Source organism: Pristiophorus japonicus, chromosome 12 (genome assembly GCF_044704955.1).
Source record: "Pristiophorus japonicus isolate sPriJap1 chromosome 12, sPriJap1.hap1, whole genome shotgun sequence".
NCBI lineage: Eukaryota > Metazoa > Chordata > Chondrichthyes > Pristiophoridae > Pristiophorus > Pristiophorus japonicus.
In genome coordinates, this window is record NC_091988.1 from 52,430,076 (window position 1) to 52,453,655 (window position 23,580).

The 23,580-nt window shown below is 44.9% G+C and overlaps 1 protein-coding gene across 2 annotated transcripts in view; it reads right to left on the reverse strand.

The window, feature by feature from the left end:
- LOC139277250 (calcium/calmodulin-dependent protein kinase type 1-like) overlaps positions 1-23,580 on the reverse strand; it is a 221,760-nt gene that overhangs the window by 32,598 nt on the left and 165,582 nt on the right. For both annotated transcript variants that reach the window (XM_070895456.1, XM_070895457.1), the window contains exon 4: positions 5,719-5,793. In XM_070895456.1, coding sequence (XP_070751557.1) covers positions 5,719-5,793 — 75 coding nt within the window. The remainder of the gene's footprint in view (positions 1-5,718; positions 5,794-23,580) is intronic.

Consider the following 23,580-nt stretch of genomic DNA (forward strand, 5'->3'; position numbering starts at 1 on the left):
GACACCTCGGTCAACAAGAAGATTGTGGGCTCAAGTCGCACTCTCCAGGATTCAACCACATAGTCTTGGCTGACACTGTAATGCTGTACTGAGGGGGCCAATTCACACGAGCTGACCTCTGACAGGATTAAAAGAAGCTCCCTTTATTGTACCTTAGCACGTACAGTTGAAGGATGAAAGAGTCTTGTTCAGAGAAAAAGCTGTAATTTATAACGAAACCTTTCAGAAAATGGCAAAAAATCTCAAAAATAGTGTTTAATTCTTGATTCTGCAATGTCACATAGGGCACATGACTCAGATGTCAACATGTACAGGATAAGCTGTCTACAGCTCGCTCTCCCACACTATAATTAGTCGTCAGCACCACTCGCAAGCCAGCAGAGGACAGATTCCAACTTCCTCCCCGTGGACTAACACTCAAGAAGACATTGACCCCCACTAACCAACCCACACACTCAGACAACATGAACAAACAGCCCATGAACATCAGCGTTCAGAGACATCAGAGCTTTCGCAACTATATTAAGAGCTCATATTATTCGCGCTAAGCTGCACTCAACATTAATGCAAATTCGCTCCTTCAGAACCGTTGCTGGGTATGTTGGTCATTGACTTTGTTTAAAGGATCAATTATCTTTCAAATATTAAACAGAATAGATGAACAATGAAATAGAGCCTACAGCAAAGGATTAGTGAGCCACTTAAAATACTACTCCTCTCAACCGAAGAGCGCGCAACAGGGGGATCAAAAAGGTCATCGAACTGCAGAGGAGCATCGCTGGGGAATCAATCTCTCGTTAAAACTTTGAGATGCAATGCACCAGCTAACAAACTAGCTGGCAGAGCCCATAGGACAGGGTTAGGTGCCGAGGATAATCATTAAGAAGGGTCTGAGCTTGCAGGAGCCTCTCCTGATCCAACCTTCAGCTTTGTACCTCGTCTTGTGTCTGTACTGACAGTGGGGATGGGAAAGAGTGACAGGAAACAAAGAGTTGGGGAATTGGGCATTGTAATGTATGCACCTGTAAGTATGCTCACAGGTTTGTAGAGCTGTTGTCCCCAGATCGGGGGGCACTTGATCTAATGTTTATTTTGTTCGCCCTAAAAGAGTTGTAGAGCTGTCGTCGGTCTGGAGGAGTCAGTGTTCCATGTTTTTATTGAATGTACGAGGTTGCAGCCCTTGTTCCACTATTTAAAGGGGCTGCTCCTGAAATTCTGGCTGCACTTCAGTCCCACACTCCTGATCTTTGGGCACCCTGTGCGGAGGGGAGCAGGTAGGTCTAAGGGCCTCCTCGTAAGACTACTCCTGGGCACGGCCAAGGTTGCCATCAGCCGGTCCAGGCAGCGGGCGGTCGAGGGGGTCGTTCAGCCTGACTGCCTGCCTCTCTTCCGTGCGTACATCCGCGCCAGGGTGTCCTTAGAGATGGAGCACTCGGTGTCCACCGGTACGCTCGCGGTCTTCAACGAGAGGTGGGCACCGGAAGGACTGGAGTGCATTATTACCCCCAGCAACCAAATTTTAATTTGATTTCATATGTTTTAAAGTTTAATTTGTTTTAATTGCCGGTTTTAGTGTCCCCCTCCCCTTTTATAGTGGGCACTTGTAAAATTTATGATTTTAATGCCCCCCCCCCAAAAAAATTTTTAAAAAACACAAAAAAAAACACAAAAAAAGGGCAGTTGAAAAGTGTCTGGAGTGTCCCCCAGATCGGGGGGCACTTGAACTAATGTTTATTTTGTCTCCTATTAAAAGAGTTGTCGAGCTGTTGAATTGTGAGTGGCTTAGCCAGTCACATGATGTTCACAAGCCTCAATAAAACCCCAGCCAGTTGGGTTTAGGGGATCCACGATGAGGCAGGCGGTTATGAGCCTGGTGGATGAACTGGTGGTAATGTATAGTGTAATTGTTAAACCTTTGTAAATTAACCAACTGGTTCTTAATAGCAATGTGTTGCTATGAATTCTGAAGCAAAGAAGCCCTGATGCAAATACATTACAGGCATATCTACTTCATGCACAGTAGGATAGATCTTGACTTTGTGCGATAGTATAAAACGGGTGATAGTGAGTCGGCAGCCAGTGTTACCTCTCTCCCAATTTTTATTTCCACGAAGTCAAGATATGGCCCAGCGAGTACATGCACTTTACAGCAGGCACAACGAAGCTCATTCATGTCTCAGATAATCTACCAAAATCATACCTGTGAGGGCTCGCGCCCCACACGCACACACCCGCCACAACATCTGTAAACAGATCTTGTGGTACCAGAGAGGGAAGACAAAGAATGCTCATGTGTGATTCCTCTGGCTGGAGTGTCTAGAACTAGGGGCACAGTCTCAGGATAAGGAGTCGGCCATTTGAAACCGAGATGGAGGAGGAATTTCTTCACTCAGAGGGTTGCGAATCAGAGGGCTGTGGATGCTGAGTCTCTGAATATATTGAAGACTGAGATAGATAAATGTTTGGAATCAAGGGATTTAGAGATCAGACGGGAAAGTGGATTTGAGGTCGATGATCAGCCTTGATCTTATTGAATGGCATACATAAGAACATAAGAATTAGGAACAGGAGTAGGCCATCTAGCCCCTCGAGCCTGCTCCGCCATTCAACAAGATCATGGCTGATCTGGCCGTGGACTCAGCTCCACTTACCCGCCCGCTCCCCGTAACCCTTAATTCCCTTATTGGTTAAAAATTTATCTATCTGTGATTTGAATACATTCAATGAGCTAGCCTCAACTGCTTCCCTGGGCAGAGAATTCCACAGATTCACAACCCTCTGGGAGAAGAAATTCCTTTTCAACTCAGTTTTAAATTGGCTCCCCGGTATTTTGAGGCTGTGCCCCCTAGTTCGAGTCTCCCCGACCAGTGGAAACAACCTCTCTGCCTCTACCTTGTCTATCCCTTTCATTGTTTTAAATGTTTCTATAAGATCACCCCTCATCCTTCTGAACTCCAACGAGTAAAGACCCAGTCTACTCAATCTATCATCATAAGGTAACCCCCTCATCTCCGGAATCAGCCGAGTGAATCGTCTCTGTACCCCCTCCAAAGCTAGCATATCTTTCCTTAAGTAAGGTGACCAGAACTGCACGCAGTACTCCAGGTGTGGGCTCACCAATATCCTATACAGTTGCAGCAGGAACTCCCTGCTTTGTACTCCATCCGTCTCGCAATGAAGCCCAACATTCCATTCGCCTTCCTGATTACCTGCTGCACCTGAAAACTAACTTTTTGGGATTCATGCACAAGGACCCCCAGGTCCCTCTGCACCGCAGCATGTTGTAATTTCTCCCCATTCAAATAATATTTCCTTTTACTGTTTTTCTTTCCCCCCAAGGTGGATGACCTCACATTTTCCAACATTGTATTCCATCTGCCAAACCTTAGCCCATTCGCTTAACCTATCTAAATCTCTTTGCAGCCTCTCTGTGTCCTCTACACAGCCCGCTTTCCCACTAATCTTTGTGTCATCTGCAAATTTTGTTACACTACACTATCTCCCCTCTTCCAGGTCATCTATGTATATTGTAAACAGTTGTGGTCCCAGCACCGATCCCTGTGACACACCACTAACCATCGATTTCCAACCCGAAAAGGACCCATTTATCCCGACTTTCTGCTTTCTGTTAGCCAGCCAATTCTCTATCCATGCTAATACATTTCCTCTGACTCCGCGTACCTTTATCTTCTGCAATAACCTTTTGTGTGGCACCTTATCGAATGCCTTTTGGAAATCTAAATACACCAGATCCATCGGTACACCTCTATCCACCATGCTCGTTATATCCTCAAAGAATTCCAGTAAGTTAGTTAAACATGATTTCCCCTTCATGAATCCATGTTGCGTCTGCTTGATTGCACTATTCCTATCTAGATGTCTCGCTATTTCTTCCTTAATGAAAGCTTCAAGCATTTTCCCCACTACAGATGTTAAACTAACCGGCCTATAGTTACCTGCCTTTTGTCTGTCCCCTTTTTTAAACAGAAGGGTTACATTAGCTGCTTTCCAATCCTCTGGTACCTCCCCAGAGTCCAGAGAATTTTGGTAGATTATAACGAATGCATCTGCTATAACTTCCGCCATCTCTTTTAATACCCTGGGATGCATTTCATCAGGACCAGGAGACTTGTCTACCTTGAGTCCCATTAGCCTGTCCAGCACTACCCCCCCTAGTGATAGTGATTGTCTCACAGTCCTCCCTTCCCACATTCCTGTGACCAGCAATTTTTGGCATGGTTTTTGTGTCTTCCACTGTGAAGACCGAAGCAAAATAATTGTTTAAGGTCTCAGTCATTTCCACATTTCCCATTATTAAATCCCCCTTCTCATCTTCTAAGGGACCAACATTTACTTTAGTCACTCTTTTCCGTTTTATATATCGGTAAAAGCTTTTACTATCTGTTTTTATGTTTTGCGCAAGTTTACTTTCGTAATCTATCTTTCCTTTCTTTATTGCTTTCTTAGTCATTCTTTGTTGGCAGAGTAGGCTTGATGAGCTGTAGGGCCTACTCCTGCTCTTATTTTCTTATGTTTCTTAGGTGATATTTAAGCCAATTTTATATTCCTAGAAACGGGCTTGGGGAAGTCCATTAAGTTAGGAGGGTAGACTTTCAGCGGAAGCTATATTAAAAATACAAGCTGTGAATACAGAAAGTATTAGAAATTATTCTCTTGCACAAAGTCGACAATGAATTCCATTACTGTTAGCCTAATTATATGGTACAGTTGCACTGTAACCTACCATCAGAGAAACCTGTTGTCAGTATCAGCGCAGTAATTCTTTCTCCTGTTATTAGTATGCACATGTTTGAAAGGTAGGAAACACAAATGTTTGAATGGTTTAAGAGCATCATCCAGCCTCACAATGTGTTTCTGTCTTGTAGCACACTTCAGATTTTATTTCACCCTCTACATAATCTAGTTTACAAACATTATTTAAAATATATATCATCATCATAGGCTGCCCCTCGAAATCGAGGAAGACTTGCTTCCACTCTGAAAGTGAGTTCTCAGGTGACTGAACGGTCCAGTATGGGAATTACAGTCTCTGTCACAGGTGGGACAGACAGTTGTTGAAGGAAAGGGTGTGTGGGGAGTCTGGTTTGCCGCACGCTCCTTCCGCTGCCTGCGCTTGTTTTCTGCATGCTCTCGGCGACAAGACTCGAGGTGCTCAGTGCCCTCCCGGATGCTCTTCTTCCACTTAGGGCAGTCTTTGGCCAGGGATTCCCACGTGTCGGTGGGAATGTTACATTTTATCAAGGAGGCTTTGAGAGTGTCCTTGAAACGTTTCCTCTGCCCACCTAGGAGTTCCGAGTAGAGCGCTTGCTTTGGGAGTCTTGTGTCGGGCATGCGAACAATGTGGCCCGCCCAACAGAGCTGGTTGAATGTGGTCAGTACATCGTTCATTACTGATGCCAGGGTTATTTTACATCCCATCCTGGGGAATATGGATACTTGCAATAAGCATTCAGCACTGGGTAGATCGTTACATCTAGATTACTTAGTCTATGTCCAGCTTGCACTCGATGAATAATTACAGCTGTATTACCAGGTCTATGTAGAATGGGTGTTTAGAACTGGTTGCACAGTTACAACTGTATTATTAGGTCCATATACAGTATACAGTTAGCACCGAGACTGCAATACTGCTTGTAGTGGATGGATAGTTGCAACTGAATTACATGTATAAATATGACATGTATAATCAATACTTACAGTTGCATCACCAAGTAAAGATGTGTTGGACTCTCATAAATGTCTTCCAGTGACACAATGTTTGTGTGCTTGATTCTGAAAGAAATAATGCAATTTAATTAGAGCCAATTGCTTGCCATTGATCCCACAGAGCAAGTTAAAACATCTGCATGGAATTTCCCTCCCCACCGCGTCCTCACCCCCAATATGAGTGTCAGCTGTGGCTCGGTGGGGAGCACACTCGCCTCGGATCCAGAAGGTTGTGGGTTCAAGCCCCAGTCCAGAAACTGGAGCACAAAAATCGAGGCTGACACTCCAGGGCAGTGCTAAGGGAGTGCTGCACTGCAGGAGGTGCCATCTTTCGGATGAGACAGTAAAACGAGGCTCCGTCTGCTCTCCTCGGCTGGACATAAAAGATCTCATGCCGTTATTTCGAAGAGATATCCCCCGGTGTCCGGTCCAATATTTATCCTTCAATCAACATCACTAAAACTGATCATCTGGTCATTATCACATTGCTGTTTGTGGGAGCTTGCTGTGCTCAAATCGGCTGCTGCATATAAAAGGCCCAGTGGGAGCTCGAGAGCCAGCGGCAGTTGGTGAGAGGCGGGAGCAGCGTCGGAGCGGCCTATAAAAGGCGTACTTGTGCAGTGAGAGAGAAAGCAAAAAAGAAGTAGAAAAGAATCAAAAGGTGACGTCACAGCCAATGGGGTAAGTGATTGGCTGGTGATTGGTGAGTAGCTTTTCTTTTTATTTTTATATCAGTAAGTAAACTGTAACATTGTTATTACCAATTTAAGTGTATCTAAGGGTTAAGGCATGGCAGGAGAGCTCGGTCACGTGACATGCTCCTCCTGTACCATGTGGGAACTCAGGGACACTTCCGGTGTCCCTGACGACTACGTGTGTAAGAAGTGTATCCGCCTCCATCTCCTGACGGGCCGCGTTGCGAAATAGGAGCTGAGGGTGGATTCACTCTGGAGCATCCACGATGCTGAGAATGACATAAGTGGCACGTGTAGTGAGTTGGTCTTACTGCACGAGAAGGATCCAAAGCCAGATAGGGAATGGAAGACCAGCAGGAAGAATAGTACAAAGAAGGTAGTGCAGAGGTCCCATCTGGTCATCCCCCTGCAAAACAGATATACTGCTTTGAGTGCTGTTGAGGGAGATGACTCATCAGGGGAGAGCAGCAGCAGCCAAGTTCATGGCACCGTGGCTGGCTCTGTTGTACAGGAGGGCATAAAAAAGAGTGGGAGAGCAATAGTGATAGGGGATTCAATCATAAGGGGAATAGATAGGCGTTTCTGCGGCCGCAATCGAGACTCCAGGATGGTATGTTGCCTCCCTGGTGCAAGGGTCAAGGATGTCTCCGAGCGAGTGCAGGACATTCTAAAAAGGGAGGGAGAACAGCCAGTTGTCGTGGTGCACATTGGTACCAACGACATAGGTAAAAAAAGGGATGAGGTCCTACGAGACGAATTTAAGGAGCGAGGAGCTAAATTAAAAATAAGGACCTCAAAAGTAGTAATCTCGGGATTGCTACCAGTGCCACGTGCTAGTCAGAGTAGGAATCGCAGGATAGCACAGATGAATACGTGGCTTGAGCAGTGGTGCAGCAGGGAGGGATTCAAATTCGTGGGGCATTGGAACAGGTTCTGGGGGAGGTGGGACCAGTACAAACTGGACGGTCTGCACTTGGGCAGGAACGGAACCAATGTCCTAGGGGGAGTGTTTGCTAGTGCTGTTGGTGAGGAGTTAAACTAATATGGCAGGGGGATGGGAACCAATACAGGGAGACAGAGGGAAACAAAAACAAAAACCAGAAAAGAGATGAGTAAAAGTGGAGGGCAGAGAAACCAAAGGCAAGAAACAAAAAGGGCCACTGAATATAAAAGGGCTGCAGGAGGGGTAAAAACTAAAAATCATGGTTTAAAAACTAGGATGAAAACACTCTACCTAAATGCACGCAGCATTCGAAATAAAGTAAATGAGTTGACGGCACAAATCATTACAAATGGGTATGATTTAGTGGCCATTACAGAAACATGGTTGCAAGGTAGCCAAGACTGGGAATTAAACATACAGGGGTATCTGACGATTCAGAAAGATAGGCAAGAAGGGAAAGGAGGTGGGGTAGCTGTTAATAAGGGATGATATCAGGGCAGTTGTGAGGGATGATATTGGCTCCAATGAACAAAATGTTGAATCATTGTGGGTGGAGATTAGAGATAGTAAGGGGAAAAAGTCACTGGTGGGCGTAGTTTATAGGCCCCCAAATAATAACTTCACGGTGGGGCGGGCAATAATCAAGGGAATAATGGAGGCATGTGAAAAAGGAACGGCAGTAGTCATGGGGGATTTTAACCTACATATCGATTGGTCAAATCAAATCGCACGGGGTAGCCTGGAGGAGGAATTCATAGAATGCATACGGGATTGTTTCTTAGAACAGTATGTAACAGAACCTACAAGGGAGCAAGCCATCTTAGATCTGGTCCTGTGTAATGAGACAGGAAATATAAACGATCTCCTCGTAAAAGATCCTCTCAGAATGAGTGATCACAATATGGTTGAATTTGTAATACAGATTGAGGATAAGGAAGTTGTGTCAGAAACGAGCGTACTATGCTTAAACAAAGGGGACTACAGTGGGATGAGGGCAGAGTTGGCTAAAGTAGACTGGAAACAAGGACTAAACGGTGGCACAATTGAGGAACAGTGGAGGACTTTTAAGGAGCTCTTTCATAGTGCGCAACAAAAATATATTTCAGTGAAAAAGAAGGGCGGCAAGAGAAGGGATAACCAGCCGTGGATAACCAAGGAAATAAAGGAAAGTATCAAATCAAAGACCAATGCGTATAAGGTGGCCAAGGTTAGTGGGAAACTAGAGGATTGGGAACATTTTAAGCAACAGCAAAGAATGACTAAAAAAGCAATAAAGAAAGGGAAGATAGATTACAAAGGTAAACTTGCGCAAAACACAAAAACAGATAGTAAAAGCTTTTACAGATATATAAAACGGAAAAGAGTGACTAAAGTAAATGTTGGTCCCTTGGAAGATGAAAAGGGGGATTTAGTGATGGGAAATGTGGAAATGGCTGAGACCTTAAATAATTATTTTGCTTCCGTCTTCACAGTGGAAGACACAAAATCCATGCCAAAATTTGCAGGCCACAGGAATGTGGGAAGGGAGGACCTTGAGACAATCACTATCACTAGGGGGGTAGGGCTGGACAGGCTAATGGGACTCAAGGTAGACAGGTCCCCTGGTCCTGATGAAATGCATCCCAGGGTATTAAAAGAGATGGCGGAAGTTATAGCAGATGCATTCGTTATAATCTACCAAAATTCTCTGGACTCTGGGGAGGTACCAGCGGATTGGAGAGCAGCTAATGTAACGCCTCTGTTTAAAAGAGGGGGCAGGCAAAAGGCAGGTAACTATAGGCCGGTTAGTTTAACATCTGTAGTGGGGAAAATGCTTGAAACTATCATTAAGGAAGAAATAGCGGGACATCCAGATAGGAATAGTGCAATCGAGCAGACGCAGCATGGATTCATGAAAGGGAATTCATGTTTAACTAACTTACTGGAATTCTTTGAGGATATAACGAGCATGGTGGATAGAGGTGTACCGATGGATGTGGTGTATTTAGATTTCCAAAAGGCATTCGATAAGGTGCCACACAAAAGGTTACTGCAGAAGATAAAGGTCCGTGGAGTCAGAGGAAATGTATTAGCATGGATAGAGAATTGGCTGGCGAACAGAAAGCAGAAAGTCGGGATAAATGGGTCCGTTTCCGGTTGGAAATCGGTGGTTAGTGGTGTGCCACAGGGATCAGTGCTGGGACCACAACTGTTTACAATATACATAGATGACCTGGAAGAGGGGACAGAGTGTAGAGCAACAAAATTTGCAGATGACACAAAGATTAGTGGGAAAGCGGGTTGTGTAGAGGACTCAGAGAGGCTACAAGGAGATTTGGATAGGTTAAGCGAATGGGCTAAGGTTTGGCAGATGGAATACAATGTCGGAAAGTGTGAGGTCATCCACCTTGGGAAAAAAAACAGTAAAAGGGAATATTATTTGAATGGGGAGAAATTACAACATGCTGTGCTGCAGAGGGACCTGGGGGTCCTTGTGCATGAATCCCAAAAGGTTAGTTTGCAGGTGCAGCAGGTAATCAGGAAGGCGAATGGAATGTTGGCCTTCATTGCGAAAGGGATGGAGTACAAAAGCAGGGAGGTCCTGCTGCAACTGTATAAGGTATTGGTAAGGCCGCACCTGGAGTACTGCGTGCAGTTTTGGTTACTTTACTTAAGGAAGGATATACTGGCTTTGGAGGGGGTACAGAGACGATTCACTAGGCTGATTCCAGAAATGAGGGGGTTACCTTATGATGATAGATTGAGTAGACTGGATCTTTACTCCTTGGAGTTCAGAAGGATGAGGGGTGATCTTATAGAAACATTTAAAATCATGAAAGGGATAGACAAGATAGAGGCAGAGAGGTTGTTTCCATTGGTATTGGAGACTAGAACTAGGGGGCACAGCCTCAAAATACGGAGGAGCCAATTTAAAACCGAGTTGAGAAAGAATTTCTTCTCCCAGAGGGTTGTGAATCTGTGGAATTCTCTGCCCAAGGAAGCAGTTGAGGCGAGCTCATTGAATGTATTCAAGTCACAGATAGATAGATTTTTAACCAATAAGGGAATTAAGGGTTACGGGGAGAGGGCGGGTAAGTGGAGTCGAGTCCACGACCAGATCAGCCATGATCTTATTGAATGGCGGAGCAGGCTCGAGGGGCTAGATGGCCTACTCCTGTTCCTAATTCTTATGTTCTTATGTTCTTATGCATTTCCTACATTAAAACAGTGACTACACTTCAGAAAATACTTCACTCGCTGTAGAGCGCTTTGGGACATCCCGAGGTCGTAAAAGGCGCTATATAAATGCAAGTATTTATTTTGTGACAAGCACTGGGAGCAGGTGACTCCACGTTATAATTTGCAGTTTTCCATATTGATACACAAATAGTTGGCAATGTTGGAGTCACGAGGGACACCCCGAGCTAAATGTGTCAGAAATAAGGCTAAGCACGGAGTCCGGCATCCCACCAGCCCAGTACTTGATTTCGATCCTGCATCACTTGCATCCTGTTTGGGGCGTTTCATTTCAATTCCCGCTGCACGGCCAATCAAAGGCAAGAACATTGCTGCTGCTGCTGCTGTCCAGTATGACTCTGCTTTGAAAGTCATTCTATTTGCAATCCCTGTTGATTTTATAATTGCTCTATTTTATAATTGCATTACGGCTGATGTGTTCAGTGAAAAGCAACACGGGCTGCAACAGTCCTGAGCAGCAGAGGTCAGCGTTGAAGGAGTTAAAAAAAATATATATTTTTATAGCAAATAAACAGCATTCCATACTGACTCACAGACCCCGCAGCTTTATATCATCCGATTTCTGACACCCTCCCACGCAAAAATGCAGTCCACAATTATGATCATTACTAACACAGCAAAGCATCAAAATTGTGGCTAAGCTTTGATATAATGCAAATGGTTTATTTGTGGGGGGCGATTTAAACACAAGAACATAAGAAATAGGAGCAGGAGTAGGGCATTTAGCCCCTCGAGCTGCTCCGCCATTCAATAAGATCATGGCTGATCTGATCATGGACTCAACTCCACTTCCCCACCCGCTCCCCATAATCCTGGACTCCCTTATCAATAAGAACGTAAGATTTCAGAAGTAAAGGTGGTTCGATACATCAGCGTTCAGGGAAGTGGAAGCAGAAAGCAGAGTAAAATTTTCCTTACCTTGCATTTGATTTTAAAAGCGTTAAAAAGAAAGATGAAAGACTTGGATTTATATAGCGCCTTTCACGATCACCAGACGTCCCAAAGCTTTCAATGAAATACTTTTTGAAGCGTAGTCACTGTTGTAATGTGGCAGTCAAACTCCCACAGACAGCAATGTGATAATGACCAGATAATCTGTTTTTTTGTGATGTTGATTGAGGGATAAATATTGGTCAGGACACCGGGGATGACTCCCCTGCTCTTCTTCAAAATAGTGCCGTGGGATCATTTACATCCACTCGAGAGAGCAGGCAGGGCCTCGGTTTAACATCTCATCCGAAAGATGGCACCTCAGGCAGTGCAGCACTCCCTCAGCACTGCACTTAGATTTTTTGTGCTCAAGTCCATGGAGTGCTGCCCACTGAGGCACAGCTAAGAGTTATGCAGCCTCCTATCCGTTTAAAATCAATCTTGTGCAAGTGAGCAGAGTATGTTACGGTAACCAGCTGCTATTCCATTCAGAGAGTCGAAAACCAGAATGAAAAGAATACCAACAGTTTGCGGATTAAAGCCGTTTCATTCAATGCACATTTGCTCACCAGCATGGGAGCGCATTTGGACAGATCTAGGCGGTATCAGGATGTCCTACAAGACTTTAAAAATCTTGTGCAAGTTAAGGTCGATCTTGTAGTGGAAGGCAGCTTTGTCGGTGAAAGACAAATTTAAATCCGGTTTAAATTAACCGATTCAACGTTAAGAGCAAATGATACATTTTGTCAAAAGCAAAATACTGCGGATGCTGGAAATCTGAAATAAAAACAGAAAATGCTGGAAATACTCAGCAGGTCAGGCAGCATCTGTGGAGAGAGAAACAGAGTTAACTTTTTCTAATTCTGATGAAAGGTTAAGAGATGTAACAGGTTTTAAGCGACCAGTTAATCTGCTTTTAGTGATATTGGTTGAGAGATGAATGTTGGCTGGGATAACAGAAGAATTCTCCGTTCATCTTCGAAAACGACCATAAGATTGCCTGAGCAGGCAGAAATTGGCTTGGTTTAACCATCTCATCTGAAAGAGGGCATCTCTGACAATATCGAAATCACCCCAAACTACAATGAAATGTCGACCAGATTATATGCTCAAATCCTGGAGTCGGGTTAGAATCCAGAACCTTGACAAGAGCCAACAGTGCAACCATTGAGCCAAGCTGACACTCTGAAACTATATGCAGGAAAGTATTTAAGTTTCACTCTCCTACTTTCTCCCCATTTCCTTTCCAGAAAGAAAGACTTGCATTTCTATGGCGGCTTTCACGACCACCGGACATCTCACTGCGCTTTACAGCCACTGAAGTACTTTCGGAACTGTTGTAATGCAGGAAACACGGCAGGCAATTTGCGAACAGCAAGCTCCCACAAACAACAATATGATAATGATCCGATAATCTGTTTTTTTTGTAATGTTGAAAGTGTTGACCTCTCGATGGGATATAGTTCCAGGGGTAATGGTTGTACTTAGGGGTCTCATTCAACAGCCCAAATCACATGTGAGCTCTTAGTGATTATTGGCAAGGGATTTGATCAAGATGCCCTTCACAAGCCTATTCCCACACACATACTTCCAGCAGGAAATGATTGATAGAGATTAAAAGGCGCTAGACGGACTCATTTTTACCTCCCAGACCCAGAAGTGCTTAGGCCAATAGCAACACCCTCAACTGACACCCAGGCTGGATTCAATTAACTCAACCTGGAACCCAGGACCGCGCTCGGCTATTAAGTTGAGCCGTTGGGATAAAGTAGATAAAATGTGTATTCCCCATTTTCGAAGAGTTGACATTTAGCAGGATGAACTACGCTAATGATGGTGGAGCACATTTAGTACATCAACCATCACTGCCATTTATATAGTGTCTTCATGATAAAAATTGTCCCCATATGGAAAGCAGATTCCAATCCAGGAAAGGAGAGACTAGGAGGGTGACCAAAACCCTGGTCGAACAGATGGGTTTTGAGGATGTTTTTTTTTTTAAAAAGGAGAACACGTTTCTTCAAGGAAAGGTGAAGAGATTTAAGGAAGGAATTGCAGTGAGCAGAACCTTGGTGATGGAAGGCTCTACCATCAGCTGGGGTGGGGAGGAGAGAAAGACAGAGAGACAGAGAGACTTCGGGGTGAGGGGCTATAGGACTGAAGGAGAATGCAGAGATAGGATGGGGTAAGGCCATACAGAAATTTTAAAACGGAACAAGGAATTGAAGGCATTTGGCAATGGAAAGCCAATGTAGTTCTGTGATGGACAAGCAGGGATAAGTGTGGGACGGTATAGATGCAGCAAAATTTGGACAAGTTGTAGTGTATCGAGCATGGAGGTTGGAGACCTGCAAGGCAAGTGTTGAGCAGGGAAGTCCGGAAGTGACAAAGGTTTGTGTGTGTCCAACATCAGAGTGGTACAGCAGTCATATAACCTGCATGCTTTTTCAGTATACCCCATTGCTCACATCGCTGGCACAAGCGGCATGCAGAATCTGTATGAAATGTGCATTCCCCCCACCACCCTTTGTGTACATTTGATGGCAGAGAAGAATCTATTACCTCACCTCAAATTATACATGAATGCAAATGGCATTTTGCCAGGCAGTCAGCACAGATGTTGGAAGTACAACAAGATCCATGATGAGGGCCTTGGACAACGTGGACCATTTTCCATACCTCGGGAGCCTACTGTTAAACAAGGGCAGACATCAATGACGAGGTCCAACACCGCCTTCAGTGTGGCAGTGCCGTCTTCGGTCACCTAAGGAAGAGTGTTTGAAGACCAGAACTTTAAAACTGGCACAAAGCTCATGGTCGACAGAGCAGTACCTTCTGAGACATGGATTATATCCAGCTGGCACATCAAAGCACTCATCACCATCATCATAGGCAGTCCCTCGAAGCGAGGATGACTTGCTTCCATGCCAAAAAGGGATGAGTTCACAGGTGTTTCAATGAAAGACCTAATATTCCAGATCCCGAACTACATCTTGAAGGGTGGAAGATGCCTGTGCGTGGATTTTAACGTGTGATGGCCGTTGCACACCAGCCACCACATGGGCTTAACAGAGCTAGGTCTTGGTCCAGTGGCAAGGATTACCCAAGACGAACTGGAGACCAGCTCTGCTGCACAGACTGAGCATGCACACATATCGCAGTGTGGGTAGGCCCGTGCTGCCCCTGGGCCCCAGACTCGCGCCGCTCCTGGGTTCCGGGTCACTTCCATCTACAAATTCTTGCCGCTCCTTCGCCACTCCTGCTGTGCCTGCCCGCACTGCGATCAGCGACCTGACTTCGCAGCCGTCGCCCTCCTGCAGCTGCTCCTTGCAGTGGTATGCCGCCACACACTGCTACCTCTAATGGTCCCCGGCCTGCTGATGGTCTTACAGGCCGGGACTGCGCCGGGCCGCTGCACGCTGCTCCCTCTAACCCCTTGTCGGCTATGGGGTGGTGCTATGGAGAAGTACCATCAATGCTGCCTCAGGAAGATCCTGCAAATCCATTGGCAGGATAGGCGCACCAACGTCAGTGTTCTCGCACAGGCCAACATCCTCAGCATCGAAGCATTGACCACACTCGATCAGCTCCGTTGGACGGGCCACGTCATCCGCATGCCTAATACGAGACTCCCAAAACAAGCGCTCTACTCAGAGGTCCGACAAGGCAAGCGAGCCCCTGGTGGGCAGAGGAAACGGTTCAAGGACACCCTCAAAGCCTCCTTGAAGTTCAACATCCCCACCGACACCTGGGAATCCCCGGCGCAAGATCGCTCAAAATGGAAGAGAATAATCCGTGAGGGCGTCGAACACTTTGAGTCTCTTCGCCGAGAGCAAGCGGAGTCCAAGCGGATACGGCGAAAGGAGCGCATGACAACCCAGCACTTCAACAAACTGGCACTTCAACCAACGTACTTTCAACCAGCGTCTGTCCAAGCTGCGACAGAGACTGTAGCTCCCGCACTGGGATTTGATAGTCATCTGAAAACTCATTTTTAATGTGGACGTCATCCTCGACTCCGAGGGACTGCCTATGATGATGATGATGGAAGTGCAAGTTTTACAGAGTACAAATGACTATTATATGATAGTTATCTTGGCGCAATTTTCAGTTGACAGCATGATAAAAATCCTTTGTCTCTAACATAACAGCCAACATTACTGCCCTACAACTAACAGATGCCAGTGTTCCCAAATAGAGAAAAAAAATAACGTAGCTGATTACTGCCATAAAAACCTACACCGTCTGTGGTTAACATGTCACAGAACCCATAGGAAGACATCTTAATGCCTAAAGGACCACGGTTCAGCCGAGAAGGAAGAACGCGACTGAAAAAGTGATTTTGGTAAAAGGTTTGCAAATGGTGAGGCCACTTCAGGTGGCTTTTACACTTGTCCAAGAAGGATGCTCACTTAGTTCCTGGTACAAGCCGCCAGCAGCCCCAATCCACAGGTCAAGTTGCTGGGAACATAATTTTTTTTTTCTTTGCAACCAGATGCTGGAGTTAGGGAATCTGTAAACTGCACAAGACCCGTGTGTCAGGAACTAGCCTCACTGGCATCATTCGAAGGCCAAAGTACAAGCAGTTTCAGCCAAGATCCCTGAAACATAACGTGGTGCTCATCCCAATACTGAAACGATCTTGGTCACATCATCAGGTGACAAGATCACCATCCATAGCCCAGCCACGATTAAGTCGATGTAAAGCACACAAATCAAGGTTATGGGTTAAAGAGACTAAACTAAATGTTTTAATAAGTTACAAAGGTGGGGTTGGACCGTCACTTTTATCTTCTGCAGCAGTGGCTGAAGTTATCAAAGTACATTTCATCAACAAAGTAAAGTTTTTTTTAAATCTTGTTTTAGGGGTCTTTGTAATCCAAGATTCAAAGAAAATTAGTAATTTCATTAAAACTTTACATATTGTAGTTCAGCCTCTGCTAGCAGAGTTTCCCCTTCAGTGCTCAGACTGGAATAGTCAGTGTCTAAATGACATGTCTCCAAATTACATTCACAAGCTGATATGAAGTAATGGTACTTAAAGTATCTGGGCGCCTTGGATGGAGAGTGCTGCACCATGCGGTGACATCCTACATTTTACAGATGTCCTGACTACTTCCCCATTCTGCACACAGGATAAAACCATTTACCAAATTTATATCTAGTGCCAGAGGATGCAGCCCCGCTTTTACTACCTGAAGAGGCTGCTTCTTGACTTCAGTTACATTTTTCCTTCACAGTGTTCATCTTTGGTCATCCAGTGCACAGGATGAGCAGATCAGAGATCCTCTTACAAAAGCAAAATACTACGGATGCTGGAATCTGGAATAAAAACAGAAATTGCTGGAAACTCTTTTAGGCTGGAAACTCTCTGCTGGAAATCTCAGCATGTCAGGCAGCATCTGTGGCGAGAAAGCAGAGTTAACGTTTCGGGTCGATGACCCTTCGTCAGAACTGGAGAGTGTTCAGAAAGAACGGATTCTTAACAAGCACTGAAAGGGGGAGGGGAAGAAAGAACAAAATGGAAGGTCTGTGATAGGTTGGAAGACAGGAGAGATTAGAGAGACAAAAGGGATGATGGGCTGAATTGAAATGGTAATGCCAGGAGTTAGAAAAACATTAGTCAAGATAGGGTGTGAATGGCGGGATAATGACCAACTGCCATTAGAGACGAGGAGAACAAAAGAAAAGGGTCATTGACCCGAAACGTTAACTCTGCTTTCTCGCCACAGATGCTGCCTGACCCGCTGAGATTTCCAGCATTTTCAGAGAGCCTCTTCGTGGGTCAGGCCTCATGAAATCATCAGGTCCAGGATGCACAAGACTGCCTTGGAAGGTTTCTCAGACTGCAACATGGTTGAACGTTTGGTCCTTTCCCAAACAATGCCTGACAATTCACTAGTTTTCCCAATTGGCAAGCACGAAGGACACCTTCCGGTTAATTGACACCAATTTCAAAATTGGGCTTCACCCAATGCGACCATCCATCAGCATAGTACAAAATAGAACAGTTACTAAAGTAGTAAACAAAAACCTAACACATCGATTCTATTATAATTTCCATCTTTAAAATAAAACTTGCACTGTTTCATGTTCAAATGCAATTATTTATAACCCTTACTAGTTTTCACTTGTGCTCAATCTGTGATCATGTACTGTAATAGGCTTGCATTTCTTGAAACTAATAATTACATTATTGCAATGGAAACTTAAGCCTTTCAATATATCCCAGAACCTTATGAGCATTTAATCTTATAATTAGATGTTCTTACTACAGAAGTTCACAATGATGGAATTGGTCTTGAATCTTAAGCAGGATGAGGGTTTTTTTTTAAACAAATGTTCCAATTTATTCTGGGCAATACACAACCTCCCGTGATTGTTTGACATCTTCTATGTGTCCCTATGATCCTCATAAATCAGTTGTTGCATTTACTTATGCCTTTTGGAATAACAATTAGAGGGGCTGAGGGAGGATATCTCGGGGGAAACACTTGGGTGGGCTTGTCTTTAAAAAGTTTCAAGCTGACTTCCAGCAACTTCAAGTACTTTCCAAAGTCTGTCCTCGTGTTCCTCTTTGGATGAACTCTGTATTATTATTACGCCAATCACCAATGTGTCAATGTGGTCATGCATCATATAGATGGTTTTATGATATTGCTTCAGAAGCTGATGCAATATCAAAAGTGAAACTAGATCTTGTTACAGGAATATTGAATGCACAAAGTGGAATTTCCTTCATTTAGTTTCAGTTGCCAAAACTTGCAGATGCATCAAACTTGCTAGAATATTAAGTTAGCAAACTGCGTCACAATTTCATCAAATTGGAAGCTTAAAATGTTCCCTTTTAATAATCCTGTTTGTTTCTGAGATATCAGTAATTTACCATGTTTTTTTTAAATCATGAATTACTAATGAGTTGACTCATTCTGTTATTTGATTTAATTTATTTATAACCTCCCAAGTCCTCCATTCTTTCAAATGTCATTTTAAAATTTGCCCTGCAATGCAATTGGTGGTTTTCTGCATGGGTTCATCACGGGGGTAACTTGCTCATTATTCCACTGGCAAACAATGCGATGCTTGAAATAGATCTTTGTATTCCTATAGCAACTTTCACAACCACTTAACATCCCAAAGCATTTTACAGCCAATGAAATACTTTTTGAAGTGCAGTCACTGTTGTAATGTAGGAAACGCAGCAGCCAATTTGCAGACAACAAACTCCCACAAACAGCAATGTGATAATGACCAGATAATCTGTTTAAAAGAAAAAATGATATTGATTGAGGGATAAATATTGGCCAGGACACTGGGAATAACTCCCCTACTCTTCTTCAAATTAGTGCCATGGCAGCTTTTACATCCACCCGAGGGGGCAGATGGGGCCTCGGTTTAACATCTCAGCCGAAAGATGGCACTTCTGACAGTGCAGCATTCCCTCAATACTTCACTGGAGTGTCAGCCTAGATTTGTGCGCTCTAGTCAAAGGAGTGGGACTTGAACCTACAACCTTCTGACTCAGCGGCGAGTGAGCGACCAACTGAGCCACTGGCTAGCACTATGCGTTGCAAGATCAAGTTTCTCACAGCGCATAAACCTAAAATTGGCTGTTCATATGGTACAATTACCAATAATAACAGATATTTGATGCCCTTATATGAAATGCTGGCAACACATCTTCATTTCGCTGGTATGTCTCATCCAAATATCCCATCACTTTAATCTCGACTTACTGAAAATTCTTCTATGCTGTAATCTTACTCAGATGTGCTTCTCTACCCTGTTTAAATCATGGCTGATACTCTCACCAATAGTAGCACCCAATCTCTGTTTTCTCAAAGGTTGGGTAACCTTTAAATCTGTGCTGCATTCCACAATCCGCACAATGTTCTCCTTCTCCTGCTCCTTTATCTTTAATGGATGGTTCATATGCTTGCTTCCTCATTTCATGATTATCATGCCTAATCCATTTAATTTTTTTACACTTCAGATCTTCGACTAGATTCCTTCTTTCCTCAAAGTTGAAATTATAAATTTCTTCTCCAATAACGTGAAGGAAAATGGTACTTTCATCTTTTTCAATAAGTTGCTAACCATTTATAGATCAAAGAAAAATAAAAAGATAAAGTTATAAGTGTTATATATGTTAATTTGTATATACTCTGTACAGCCACCAGAGGGCTCATCCCCTGGTGTCCCAAGGGATCCCATAACCCCTTAGGAGCACAGATATTTAAGGAGGTCTCATCGGTTGGAGAGAGGCTCTGGAGACCTGCAATAAAAGACCAAGGTCACACTTTACTTTGAGCTCACAGTGCTCAGTCTGACTCTTTCTCCACACATAACAACTGGCGACGAGATACAGATAATGAACCCAAAGATGCAGAGAACAGTGTGCAACCCGGAGAAATTCTCGGAGGGAGATGATTGGGAAACCTTTGTGGAGCGACTCGACCAATACTTCGTAGCCAACGAGCTGGATGGAGAAGAGAACACTGTCAAACGAAGGGCAATTCTCCTCACCGTCTGTGGGCACCAACATATGGCCTCATGAAAAATCTGCTTACTCCAGCGAAACCCACGGAGAAATCGTACGATGATTTGTGTACACTGGTTCGAGAGCATTTGAACCCGAAGGAAAGCGTTCTGATGGCGAGATACTGGTTCTACACCAACAAAAGGTCTGAAGGCCAGGATGTGGCGAGTTATGTCACCGAGCTAAGACGCCTTGCAGGACATTGTGAATTTGAAGGACATTTGGAGCACGTGCTCAGAGACTTTTTCGTACTTGGCATTGGCCACGAAACCATACTTCGCAAACTTTTGACTGTAGAGACCCCAACCTTGAGTAAGGCCATAGCAATAGTTCAGGCGTTCATTGCCACCAGTGACAATACTAAGCAAATCTCTCAGCACACAAGCGCTGCTACAAGTACTGTGAACAAAGTGATGTTGTTTTCAAATCGCAACGTACAGGGCAGGTCACTCATGCCTGCAGCTGCACATCTGCAGATGTCTCAGAGTCCACCAAGGGTGATGAATGCAAGGCCATTAACACCTTGTTGGCGCTGCGGGGGTGATCATAGTTTCCATTCATGCCGCTTCAAAGGGTACGTTTGCAAGGGCTGTGGCACAATGGAACACCTCCAACGTATGTGCGGGCGAGCTGCAAATTCTGTTAATCCTGCAAACCATGTTGCAGAGGACAGATCCACGGAGGATCACGATGAAACAGAGCCTCAGACCGAGGAGACAGAGGTATATGGGGTGCACACATTCACCAAAAGTGTCCCCCGATAATGCTGAATGTTGAACTAAATAGACTCCCGGTGTCAATGGAGCTGGACACAGGCGCGAGCCAGTCCATCATGGGCAAAAAGACTTTCGAAAGATTGTGGTACAGCAAGGTTTCAAGGCCAGTCTTAACTTTAGTTCGCACAAAACTAAGAACTTACACAAAAGAACTGATTCCTGTAATCGGCAGTGCTACCGTAAAGGTCTCCTACGATGGAGCGATGCACAAGCTACCATTCTGGGTGGTTTCGGGCGATGGTCCCACGCTGCTCGGCAGGAGGTGGCTGGTAAAGATATGCTGGAACTGGGACGACATCAGAGCACTATCGGCCGCTGACGATACTTTGTGTGCCCAAGTCTTAAACAAGTTCCCTTCGCTGTTCGAACCAGGCATCGGGAAATTCCAAGGAGTAAAAGTGCAGATCCACCTAATTTCGGGGGTGCGACCCATCCATCACAAGGCGAGAGCAGTAACGTACGTGATGAGAGAAAGGGTAGAGACCGGCTGCAAAGAGAGGGCATCATTTCACCGATCGAGTTCTACGAGTGGGCCAGTCCTATTGTCCCAGTCCTCAAGGGAGACAGCACCGTCAGAATCTGTGGCGATTACAAAGTAACTATCAATCATTTCTCCCTGCAGGACCAATACCCACTGCCAAAGGCTGATGACCTCTTTGCAACGCTGGCAGGAGGAAAAACGTTCACGCAGCTGGATTTGACATCAGCCTACATGACGCAGGAACTGGAGGAATCATCGAAGGCCCACACCTGCATCAACACGCACAAAGGTCTTTTTATTTTTAACAGATGCCCGTTTGGAATTCGATCAGCGGTGGCGATATTCCAGAGAAACATGGAAAGCTTACTGAAGTCGGTCCTGCACACCGTGGTCTTACAGGATGACATCTTTTTCACAGGTCGGGACACAGTCGAGCATCTGCAGAACCTGGAGGAAGTTCTTAGTCGACTCAACCGTGTGGGGCTCAGGTTAAAATGCTCGAAGTGCGTTTTCCTGGCGCCTGAAGTGCAGTTCTTGGGGGGGAGGATCGCGGCGGACGGCATCAGGCCCACCGATTCGAAGATGGAGGCAATCGAGAACGCACCGAGGCCACAGAACGTGACGGAGCTGTGGTCGTTTCTAGGACTCCTGAACTACTTTGGTAACTTCTTACTGGTCTCAGCACACTGTTAGAACCACTGCACTCTTTACTGCGTAAAGGGGATGAATGGGCATGGGGCAACAGCCAAGAAAATGACTTTGTAAAAGCGAGAAAATTGTTATGCTCAAACAAATTGCTTGCGTTGTATGATCCATGTAAACATTTGGTACTAGCATGTGATGCGTCGTCATATGGCGTCGGGTGTGTATTGCAACAAGCTAATGAATTTGGGTCGGTGCAACCGGTTGCTTACGCATCCAGGAGTTTGTCGAAGGCTGAGAGAGCCTAAAGCATGATTAAGAAAGAAGCATTAGCGTGTGTCAATGGGGGTAAAGAAAATGCATCAATATCTGTTTGAGCTAAAATTCGAATTAGAAACTGACCATAAGCCACTCATATCCCTGTTTTCTGAGAGTAAAGGGATAAATACCAATGCATCGGCCCGCATCCAGAGATGAGCGCTCACGTTGTCTGAATACAACTACGCCATCCGCCACAGGCTAGGCACAGAAAACTGTGCCGATGCTCTCAGTCGGCTGCCATTGCCCACCACGGGGGTGGAAATGGCGCAGCATGCAGATTTAGCCATGGTTATGGAAGCATTTGAGAGTGAGTAATCACTCGTCACTGCCTGGCAGATCAAAACCTGGACGAGCCAGGACCCCTTATTGGGTGCAGGACATTCTAAAAAGGGAGGGAGATCAGCCAGTTGTCGTGATGCACATTGGTACCAACGACATAGGTAAAAAAAAAGGGATGAGGTCCTCCGAAACGAATTTAAGGAGCTAGGAGCTAAATTAAAAAGTAGGACCTCAAAAATAGTAATCTCGGGATTGCTACCAGTGCCACGTGATAGTCAGAGTAGGAATCGCAGGATAGCGCAGATGAAAACATGGCTTGAGCAGTGGTGCAGCAGGGAGGGATTCAAATTCCTGGGGCATTGGAACCGGTTCTGGGGGAGGTGGGACCAGTACAAACCAGACGGTCTGCACTTGGGCAGGACCGGAACCAATGTCCTTGGGGGAGTGTTTGCTAGTGCTGTTGGGGAGGATTTAAACTAATATTGCAGGGGGATGGGAACCAATGCAGGGAGACAGAGGGAAACAAAAAGGAGGCAAAAGCAAAAGACAGAAAGGAGATGAGAAAAAGTGGAGGGCAGAGAAACCCAAGGCAAAGAACAAAAAGGGCCATTGTACAGCAAAATTCTAAAAGGACAAAGGGTGTTAAAAAAGCAAGCCTGAAGGCTTTGTGTCTTAATGCAAGGAGTATCCGCAATAAGGTGGATGAATTAACTGTGCAAATAGATGTTAACAAATATGATGTGATTGGGATTACGGAGACGTGGCTCCAGGATGATCAGGGCTGGGAACTCAACATCCAGGGGTATTCAACATTCAGGAAAGATAGAATAAAAGGAAAAGGAGGTGGGGTAGCATTGCTGGTTAAGGAGGAAATTAAGGCAATAGTTCGGAAGGACATTAGCTTGGATGATGTGGAATCTATATGGGTAGAGCTGCAGAATACCAAAGGGCAAAAAACGTTAGTGGGAGTTGTGTACAGACCTCCAAACAGTAGTAGTGATGTTGGGGAG